At 55.0% G+C, this 10,284-nt stretch overlaps 2 protein-coding genes across 2 annotated transcripts; both read right to left on the bottom strand.

The window, feature by feature from the left end:
* Positions 1 to 1,441: 1,441 nt before the first annotated feature.
* Positions 1,442 to 3,306, bottom strand: ZNF70 (zinc finger protein 70). The gene has a single exon (XM_028527770.2). It carries the CDS (start codon positions 3,228 to 3,230, stop codon positions 1,884 to 1,886), a length of 1,347 nt encoding a protein of 448 aa, XP_028383571.1. The 5' UTR covers positions 3,231 to 3,306; the 3' UTR covers positions 1,442 to 1,883.
* Positions 3,307 to 7,532: 4,226 nt separating this feature from the next.
* Positions 7,533 to 8,866, bottom strand: VPREB3 (V-set pre-B cell surrogate light chain 3). Its single transcript, XM_036014926.1, has 2 exons — positions 8,760 to 8,866; positions 7,533 to 8,004 (listed from the first exon to the last, which is right to left on the bottom strand). The coding sequence occupies exons 1-2, from the start codon at positions 8,806 to 8,808 to the stop codon at positions 7,688 to 7,690; spliced, it is 366 nt and encodes a 121-aa protein (XP_035870819.1). The 5' UTR covers positions 8,809 to 8,866; the 3' UTR covers positions 7,533 to 7,687.
* Positions 8,867 to 10,284: the final 1,418 nt, after the last annotated feature.

Genomic DNA, 10,284 nt, shown 5'->3' with positions numbered 1-10,284 from the left:
TAATTTTTTTTTGTTTAATAATAAAATCGAATCTCTGGCTCTCAAGCCCCACTTACTCAGTAACAACTATGGCTCTCCCATTTTATTCATCCAATTACGCATAACGGCCAAGCTGAGCTTCTGATTAGCTGAAATTACCAGCTTCACCCCGATGCATTCATGTGATTCCAGCCATAATGTTTGAAAAACTTCAAAATAGCTCAGACTGCCTCCTCCCACACTAGCTGAGAAGCCTGGGGGGGGGGGGGGGAAACCAGTACAATGATCCCCAGGGTCACCCAAAGGCCTAAGGACCCAGGACAATTACCAACTAGCCAGACCCTGCAGCATCCCTGCCAGAGCCCACTCCTGTGGGACTGAGATGCAATGGCCACCTTCAAGCTCTCCTCAGTCCAGGCGAGCCAGCCTGACATTTGGGAGGTGCTGGGGCTGCATGGTGCCCAGCACAGGGCTCCTGGCCTGGGTGTATGCGGGTACACATAACCTCCTGGGAGCTGTAAAAACACACCACTGAGCTCTGCCCCCTTCTGGGGATGCCCACGACTGGTCCACGTGGGACCCGCCCCCACTGAACACCAGCTGGCGGGAGGACAGGGAGACAGACGTGCAGGGACACGGACTGCACTGCCACCGCAGGGCGGCTCAGGATGGCCCCCCAGGAAACATCTGCGTGTAGGACAAACAGGGCGCCCCCAGCCAGGGCCTCGAGCCTGAGGGAGTGTGGGAAAGCCTGGGTTAGTGAGGGCCTGCTGCAAGCTCTGCCGTTTCGGGGACCAGACGGGATGTCTCTCCAGGTTTCAGGGACAGTGTCTCCAGTGCGGCACCCACACTCAATCACCAGTTGCCAAAGCACTTTCGTATGTGGCCTCATTGCGAATGGAAGCCTTGCACCAGTCCTGAGAAGTACGTGGCCAGGCCCCACCATCCCCGTTTCACAGATAGGAAAGTGGAGCCTTGGGGCTTCTTCAAGGTCACAGAGGTAGGAGGGACAGAACCGAGACCTGGACCCAGAGGTCTGGACCTCTGACTGAATCACCCTGCTTCCAGCGTCCCCTCTACCCCTGCCCGACCCCACACTGGAAGGTGCAGAGGCTGCAGAGCCGCCAGCCGGGAGATGCGCCTGCTGCTGCTGTCCAAGGCACGCTGAGGTCTCGGGAGCCCTGGGTCTTCTGGAGGACCTACTCCCAGAGGGCGCTCTGCCTCGGGCCCGGGCTGAGTCAGAGCTGGGCACCAACTGAACCCCTACTCCGCTGGGAGAGAGGCTGCCCTCACTCCACCACAGTGGACCACACCAGGGCCTCACGCCCTCACCCTCAGTCCCAGACCCAGTCCTTCCAGACTCTCTGTTCCATACCCTGTTCTCCACCAGCGTCCAGGCCAGGCAGAAGATTCCATTTTGTGGTGAGGTAACTACTTTTTGGATTCATTTTTTCTTCAGCTAATTTGGACTGTGAGAATTGTTACTTCTTCTAAAAGTGCCAGACTGTAGCCTGATGTTGAAGAGTTCTCACCTGACATTTTCACGGGTTTAACTCAGCTTTCTCCCTCCTTACATTTATTCCCCCTCTGGATTCTGGAACAGAGGTAAACACTAAACTCTCAAGGCTTGGAAGCCAAATGTGAGAACCAGAAAACTGAAGGCCCTTCTCAGGCACACAGCCACTCTGGCAGCCTCCTACCCTCCACCCCCCGTCTCACTCAGTAAGCCCACCAACCCCAGGGCTCCTGGCCACAAGGGGGCCTTGCCGCTGTTGTGGGTGTTCAGGAGCGCCCAGGTTCAGCACTGTTATCTGGAAAGTGGGTGGGGCCTTGTGGGCGAAGTGACTGAGTGCAGGCTCCTTCTGGGAAAGGTTTTCAAGCTTTGGTGTGAGCTGCTCCTCCTCCTAGAGCTTCTCCCCAGCATGGATTTTCTGATGCCGAATGAGGTGTGAGCTCCCCCTGAAGGACTTGCCACATTTGTTACACTCGTAGGGTTTCTCTCTGGTGTGGGTTTTATAATGTTCGATGAGGGCCGACCTGTGCCGGAAGGCTTTGCCACACTCGTTGCACGCGTAGGGTTTCTTCCCGGTGTGGATTCTCTGGTGCTGAATCAGCGCAGAGCTGTGGCAGAAGGCCTTCCCGCACTGGCCGCACTCGTAAGGCTTCTCCCCGGTGTGGATCCGCTGGTGCTCGATGAGGGAGGAGCTCTGGCTGAAGGCCTTCCCACACTTATGGCACTTGTAGGGTTTCTCCCCGGTGTGGGTCTTCCGATGCTCAATGAGGTTGGAGCTCTGGCTGAAGGCCTTCCCGCACTCTTCACATTTGTACGGTTTCTTCCCCGTGTGAATCCTCTGGTGCCGAATGAGGTGGGACCGGTGACAAAAGGCTTTCCCGCAGAGATCACACTCGTGAGGTTTCTTCAGGGTGTGGATTTTGCGGTGCTGGCTCAGGCCCGAACTCTGGTTGAAGGATTTGCCACATTCCTTACACTGATAAGGTTTCTCTCCGGTATGGATTCTCTCGTGTTTTCTGAGACTTGAGCTCCTGCTGAAATCCTTCCCACATTCCCTGCATTCATAGGGTCTCTTCCCAGTGTGGGTTTTCTGATGTTGTGTGAGGGCCGAGCTCTGGCGAAAAGCTTTCCCACACTCCGGGCATTCATAGGGCTTCTCCCCGGTGTGGATGATCTGGTGTCGGAGCAGGTGTGAGCTCTGGCTGAAGGCCTTCCCGCACTCGCAGCACTCGTAGGGCTTCTCCCCGGTGTGGATCACCAGGTGTCTGAGCAGGTGCGAGCTCTGGCTGAAGGCCTTCCCGCATTCCCGACACGCATAGGGTTTTGGTGGCTGTGCCGTTATGTGAGGGTCATTCGGTCCCGAGTCCCCCCTCCCTACTAGGTCACAGTCATGTTTACTAGGTTCTTCTTCGCCATGGAGTAACTGACACATACTAAGGTCTGATTTCTGGAGGAAGGCTGGGCCAAATAGCTCATCATCCTGAGGTTTGTTTACTTGGGAAAGACTCTGATGCTGAACAGGGCTCGCGCACAGACTGAAATTCCCCTCGTAATCATCATGCTCCTCATCTGGATCCCCGAGAGGGATCTCCTTATAGATGACAGCCATTTGCTCTAAGCCTCTTTCCTGAAGGAAGGAGTCCCCCAGGTCCTCCTCTGGGAAGAGCTCTCGGTGCATCTCTAACCCATCTTCAAACACAAAGGTCTCCCCAAGTTTGGCTGCTGGGGGAACCTCCATTGTGGATCTGGTATCACCCCCAATGATTATATTTCTTGAAAGACGTTCTTTGGGACACTCTTACCTTTCTTACAATCTGAAAAGGAAACAAGGAACATCGTCAAGCTGGCAGTCAAGTACGTACCGAACACAGACCTCCTCCCCGACCCAGAGACAATGGTAGATACGACAAAATAAGTATAAGGAACAATATTGCGCTTGAGATGATCCCCACCGAGTTAGAGAAGTTTGATTTATCAGGAACAACTGCAAAAAAGACAGAAAATACAGGATCAAGCACCGCAGTACGGTGTCCACTCTAAAGGCTGAGGATGTTCAGAAAGGGGCTAGAGCAGGAAGTGGAGCCATGTGCAGAAGGAACAATGCCCCAACTACTGGAAGGTGTCGGCGGTGGGGTTTTGTTGGGGGCAGTTGGGAAGGGGAGAGGGAGAGGGAGAGGAGAGAGAGGGAGAGAGAGGGAGAGGAGAGAGAGGGAGAGAGAGAACACTTTCTTCCTTCTGGTGCCCCAGCCATGAATGCTGGGAGTCAGCCTAAACCTTCCTCTCTCACCCACATGTCCTGTCCTGTCCTGTCCTGTCCACTTCCTGGGGCTTTACTGAAGGGGTCTCTGCCTCTCTGTCCTGGCTGCCATTCTGCAGCTCAGGCCTCAATGCAACCTGTGACATTATTTCAATACTCACCTCCCAACTGGCTGCGTATCTCCAACTTCCACGCCTTCCTCTGCTCTGCTCTCTACATCGGCACCAGTGACAGAGACCCAAAGCACAGGCCTGGCCGTGTCACTTCTTTTCCTAGGATCTTGGGACAGCTCAGCTCCTTCACAGGCCCTTCCAGCCCACCCCTGCCTCTCCTTTCACACACCCCTAACCTTCCAGCTCAACAACTCATTTGCTCTGCTGTTTCCTCTGCCTACCAGGTCCCTCCCCCTTCTCAGACTGCCACCAGCTCATCCTTCCAGGCTCACTCCAAATGTTCCCTCTTCTCTTCACCAGCAGACTGATGAATCAGGCACAGCCCCTGGTGGCCCACGGTGCACAGGTCCACCAAGCAGTCGCCACCTTGGCAAACGTGGGCTGACAGGACCCTCCCCACTGCTGCCTGTGAGCTCCTCAGGGCGAGTCCCATGCTCCTTCAATTTGGAAGCCCCAGCCCCCAGCACAACAGGGCAATCTCTACGCACACATCTGTTGAATTACTAGATGACTGAATGGAGGAAAAGCCATCTGGTTTTGTGCTAGAAATGACTGTCACACTTGAACTCTTTACTCAAAAAAAAGTCAGTTCTCTGGGAGATATAAATAAATAAAACATACAAAAGCATGACTGCTCCAGTTGGAAGGGGTGTTTTTGTAGGAAAAAAGAAGGGTGCTGGAACACTCCCACTTAGTCCCCCATCACTGTGGTGTGGTGGCCCCTGAGGGAGCCCCTCAGGACCCCATCCAGAAACGTGTGTGCAGCTAAAAGGAAACTCCCCAGGTACCATAATGATGACAGCTCATGCTTCTTGATCATCTACCTGCTCTGTGCTAGGCACTGCTAGGCCTTTACAAGCAGATTTCATTTAATCCTCACAAATCTATACAAAGGTACTATTATACCTTCCCTGAAGCTTAGGGAGTAATTGGCTCAAAAGAAAAACACACTAAATTAATTGGAATAGTCACGATGGATCCCATTTCTATTTGGAAATATTTTAAAATGAATTTTCAGCCACTTTAATGAGTCTTCTTTGCTCCTTCTTTACCTCCTCTTCAGCGCCCACAGTCTCCAGCCCTCCAAGTTCTCCCACTCGCCTCATCATAGCTAACTCCTTGTCTAGCTCTGCCCGTGCCCGGGTGGCTGAGACCCTCTCCATCTGCAGTGGGTCTAACGACAGACATCACTTCTGCCAACTCTCTGACCAGTATCACATCCCTCACCAACTTGCCCTTCTGCAACCAGCCACTAATTCCTTCTCTACCCATTCCTCCTAAAATGTTCAATGTTGCCAAGGAAAATCATGCGACTGTGTGATTTCGAGTTTCCAATTTCAGCTGGAACTCCAGCACTCAGCTCCAGCGTCCAATGACCTCCTTACTGCCAATCCCTCTCCTTTCAGCCCTCGCTCCCCCACCCTCTGGCACTGCTCGCCAATACCTCCTTCTCCAAACCCTTCATTTTAGAGGTTGCAAGCTGGCAGCCTGGGGATCCCGCCACAGACACGTTTTGTCTGGCTCTCAAAAGAGTTGGGCTTTTCCTTTTTGTTTGACTTCGCTGCCAATATGGAAAACTCAGTAGGTTTCTGGCTTTCTCTTGATAAACTGGAAGATGTGACAACATGGGCCCGCCCCTTTATTAAACCCACCTTGCTTACCTGGATGCCTCAAGGCTTTGAGCTTGCTGGACAAATCACCCCCACTCCCACACTCCCACTTTATTCCCTTGGTTTCTGAAAGGTACCCCCCGCCCCCAATTGTCACGCCCTTAGATCCCTCCTTCTTGATATCTGTGGACTGCAACTCTTCTTCCACCCACCTGTTAAATCACGGTGTTTCCAAGGTTTCCTCCTTAGGAGTTTTCCATTCCCACTAAGTACCACCTACACCCTTAAGTCTCCACTCTGTTGAAAAAGTTGGCAATCCTTACTGTCCGCAACGATGTTTTAAACGTTTTTGGACCGAAAAGCCAAAGGTATGGAACCCCACGTTTTCCACCTCCCTCGGGCCTTCCCGGCTCCTCCAGCACCCATCACCCCATTCTCTAGGGAGCCCACAGGGCCGGGCACGAGGCAGACCCACGGTCCGGTGAGGTTTTCCCGGCTGGAGGACCACCAGCGGCCGCGGAACAGCACACGCCGCCCGGGCGGCGACGCCGGTACCCCAAAATGCTTCCCACCAATGGGGACGTCCGCACCCCGGACCACCTGAGGGACAGGTGGGAACACTGGCTGATGCGGAGCCACTCACCTGGGCCTGGGCGGAGCCGCTCACCTAGGTCGGGGCGGGGCCGCGGGCGGGCGGGGCGGGGCTGCACCTGAGCTGCTCCAACCCGCGGCCGACCGGCCTCGCTCCCCGGCAGCTGCTGACGCGGAGCCCGTGGCGGCCCGAGAGCCCGGAGCCCCGCCCCCAACCCGCGGGCACTTCCGGGACTGCTCTAGGCCGCGCGGAGGTCCACGCGTCTCTGTGGTCCCGTCGCTCCGGGAGTCCCCGTGCGTACCCTCCTGGCTCCAGAGCTCAAGGACAGGGATCTGGAGAGTCTTTCCAGTCCGACGCAGTGGCTCTGGGTTGCCCCTAAGTGCATCCTGGCTGGGAGGAAAACAGCTGGGTAGGCGCTGGCAGGACTGCAGGGGAGGAAACAGGCTGCCGCAGGCAGGAGGCCCAGTACTCGCTGCCCTTTTCCCTGGAGGTGCGGGCAAGCCAGGGACCTTGGGGGCGTCTGGGATCTTCAAGAGAAGAAGGGAATCCTAGAGTGGAGCCCGTCACCTCTCATAGGTCCAGGGATCCTGTAAGGATTCATCCTTCCTGGTTCATCTGCCTGCCCACCCTGCCACCACAGAGACGGAGGGGAGAGGAAGGGCCCGCGGAGGGCCTCCCAGATGGCCGGGAGTGTAGGCGGACCCTCTTTACACTCAGGGCATTTGAGGGATGGCGTCCTGGCATGAGGCGCCTCTTAGGGGAAGGGGGGGCGGGGAAAACGAGTGTGTTCTTGAACCCCTACCCCACTCCCAGACACTCAGCTTTGCTTCTGATGGCAAGACTTGCCTACCCCACCCCCAGTGCTGCCTTTGGGCCCACCTGCATGTGCGGCTCCCCCCACCCCGGGTTGGGGGAGCTGCACAGCCCTCTCATGGGAGACCAGAAGGACACGTGTTCCCGAGAGGGGGGATGCTGCCCACCTTGCCCCTGTCATCTAACCACATGTCTTCAGCACCCTTCACCCTGGCCCTCAGGTGCCTCTCAGTGCCCTGCACACGCGCACACACTCACACCTGTCACCCGCCTCCCTGTCCCATCAAGGAGTAGGCAGGGGCTGTCCCTCCCCTACCTAGCAGCCTGGGCTCCATGGGGACCCAGTTGTCACCGAGTGAGCATTGGACCACAACCAGCCATGCAGAGCTGGGAGTGGCAAGGGCTGGTTCCTTTTTTCTCCCTCCACCACCTTGGGTCACAGGAAGGCCAGGCTACCCATCTGATCCCTCTGGGGACCAGTGGAGAGGCTGGACCCTGCCCCAAGAGTCTCAAGTTCTTCCTCTTTTGCACCAAGCCCCAGAATGCCCTCCTCCACTTTCCCAGACCAAACACAGTCACTTTTTCAGCAGGGATCTCATGGCCCTTAGAATAGTCATTGTTGACATGCCAGATATTATTAGTCCATTTTACAGAGGAGGAACATCAAGGCTCAGAGAAAGTTAGAGAGGGGCCTAAGGTCGAGGACAGAAGTGGGAGACAGACAGGAGGCATTCATCCCACACCCCACCCCTAAGGTAGGTAGCCCACAGAGCAGTAATAGTCTGCATCATCCTCTGGCTGCACAGGGCTGATGATCAGGATGCCGGTATTGTGGGCTGCATCTGTGGCTGCTGAGAAACGATCCGGGATGTCTGGGGAGCGGTGGTGATCCTCTTCTGAACGGTAGTAGAGGAGATAGCGGGGGGCGCTCCCTGCTCGCTGCTGGTACCAAGACACTCCGTGGTCCCCAATGGTGGCATGGCGAGGGCTGATCATACAGGAGAGTTGGGCCACTTGGCCTGGGAAGACCAACTGTGCATCTGGCTGGGTCAGAGCTGGCTGAGAGACTGAGAGAGACAGACCTGCTCAGGCCTAGCCTGGGCCCCTTCTCTCTCACCCCTGCTTCATGAAGTCTCCATCAGTCTCCCAAATGATTTCTGTTCCTGAGGGGCTCCTGGCCTGGTGCCATGGTGTCGGCACTGGATAGGGTAGCAAGATGGCGACTCCCAAGTCCCTATTAGTGCCATGTTCCCAAGGATCTGTATTCAGTGGAGGGACTAGAGTTTATAAGGTGGGATGGTGGCCCCTGGTTCCTTCTGTTGCTCCTCAGGGTCCTGAAGACCCCTAGCCCTTTGGTCACACTGGCTCCTCCACACCCTGGCTACAGACTCACCCCCTCCAGGAAGGTTCCTGGGCTGTACCACCCATCAGCTCAGCCTCAGGCACCTGGATGCTGAGGACCTTCCTGGAGTTTGGTTGTTCCTGAGACACCGTGAGGTGAGGACCAGCCCACACCAGCTTCCCCTGTGAAAAACTCAAAAGGTGACCTGTTCCAGTCCCTTCTAAGACCCTAAAGAGTCAAAGTTCAAAGGGATCCTGGTGACCTGCTCATTCAGAAATGGAGAAACTGAGCCCCACACAGAGAAGTGACTTGCCCCAGGTCTAGGGCAGAGCCACCTGTAGTCAGTTCTCCCTTCCACCTCAGAGCCCCTTCTAGAATCCTCCCACGGCTCACATCAGTTTGCTCCCTTGCAGGAGGCCTCTGCAACCAGTGCTGTCCCCCATCCCACCCCCAGGTGAGCCAGGCCCAGGAAGGGCTCACCTGCCAGTAGGTCTCCAATCAGAAGGAGGGCCAGGTGCCACCAGGCCATTGCCGGCAGCAGGGAGGCAGACGGGAGTGTTCTGTTGGGTGTGCTCCAGGTGCTTTAGGGCACAGGCAGGGGAGGCTACTGGGCCACAACAGGGCATGCAAATCAGCCCATTGATGGGTGGGGGGAGGCGGTGGCTGGGCCCCAACCGCCAGGCCCTATCTTCCCAAACGTGAGCGTCTTGACCTCACAGGGCCTTCTGAGAACAGGAGCCGAAATCCACACATGCATTACAGAATGGGCTGCTTTTACACTGAGGTGTACCTCACATACGATAAAGTGCACAAATCTTTGAAGTATGGTTCGGTGATTTTGTAGATAAGATACACACACACGCACACACACACACACACCCCTGCAACCTCTACACAGATCAAAATTGAGAACATTTCCATCTCCCCAGAAAGCTCTCTCATTCCCCCCCACACTTTCCCCCACCCCCAACTGTAACAACCATCATTATGCCTTCAATCACTTAGGTCTAGAACTTCCCATAATGAAATGCGAGTGTATCCTCTTTTGTTCCTTCTCCTTTTGTTCAACATTATGGCCATCATCCAGAATGTGCAGTGATATTTAATTCATCCTAATAGCCGTGAGTGATCCATTGTGTGAATTAGTTTACCCATTATCCTGTCATTTCCTGTGCTTTTCAGCCCTTGGCTTTACAAATAAAACTGCTGTGAACGATCCTGTCAATGTCTGTGATGCACCTGTGTTTTCATTTCTGCTGGACAGACACACAGCATTAGAATTGCCTGGGGGTAGGAAATGTGTACGTGCATCTGTAGTGGATGCTGCCAGCGCTCCCACCAGTGGGTGAGTGACTCACATCTTCACCAGCCTTGATGTGGTCAGCGCCTTAATTTGCCAGATGGAGCGGAGCTGACTGGCTTGGATTCAGTTTCCTCATCTGGAAAATGAAGATAAGCATAGTGCTAGCTCCAGCATCGTGAAAACGCAAAGACAGGACTGTGTACCCCCTGCTAGGCACAGCCTGTGTATCCATCACACCGTTTATTTCCTGAATTCTGATGCTTTGACATCCAGGGCCTTGCTGACCTTAGAGGGCTGACCCTCCCAGGGTTAGCCAGCTCCTAGAGATACTTTCCAAATGCAAACCAAGCAATCCTGAGCCCACACCCCCACCTACCACCTTTATTGGGCTCTCTATCCTCCTGCCCTAACCACCCAGGTATCAGCTGATCGGGAATAGCCCCTAGAACCTTCTGAAATTACTCCTGAGCCTGTTCCTTCCCTCTGAAACTCCAATAAAGGCTCTGGTCCCCCAGTTGCCCCCATCCCTGTGCCTCCCGATGACCCTGGTGCTTCCTCATGTGACCCACTCCCCAGGGACTCAGTGTCCCCCCTCCTCTTGGGGACTGTAACAAACTATCTTCTCCAAGGCAATCATCTACTGCTCTGCCAGCCTTACCAGGCCTAAATAATAATATTATAAAACTAATGGAAACAGTGCAC

Source organism: Phyllostomus discolor, chromosome 13, assembly GCF_004126475.2.
Source record: "Phyllostomus discolor isolate MPI-MPIP mPhyDis1 chromosome 13, mPhyDis1.pri.v3, whole genome shotgun sequence".
NCBI lineage: Eukaryota > Metazoa > Chordata > Mammalia > Chiroptera > Phyllostomidae > Phyllostomus > Phyllostomus discolor.
This window is presented reverse-complemented; position numbering and strand designations above follow the sequence as displayed.

Bases quoted from the DNA above. Each gene is read 5' to 3' on its own strand.
- ZNF70 (XM_028527770.2), bottom strand. From the start codon at position 3,230: ATGGAGGTTCCCCCAGCAGCCAAACTTGGGGAGACCTTTGTGTTTGAA.
- VPREB3 (XM_036014926.1), bottom strand. From the start codon at position 8,808: ATGGCCTGGTGGCACCTGGCCCTCCTTCTGATTGGAGACCTACTGGCA. The intron at 8,005-8,759 runs GTGAGCCCTTCC...TGTCTCTCTCAG, and splicing joins GATTGGAGACCTACTGGCAG to TCTCTCAGCCAGCTCTGACC.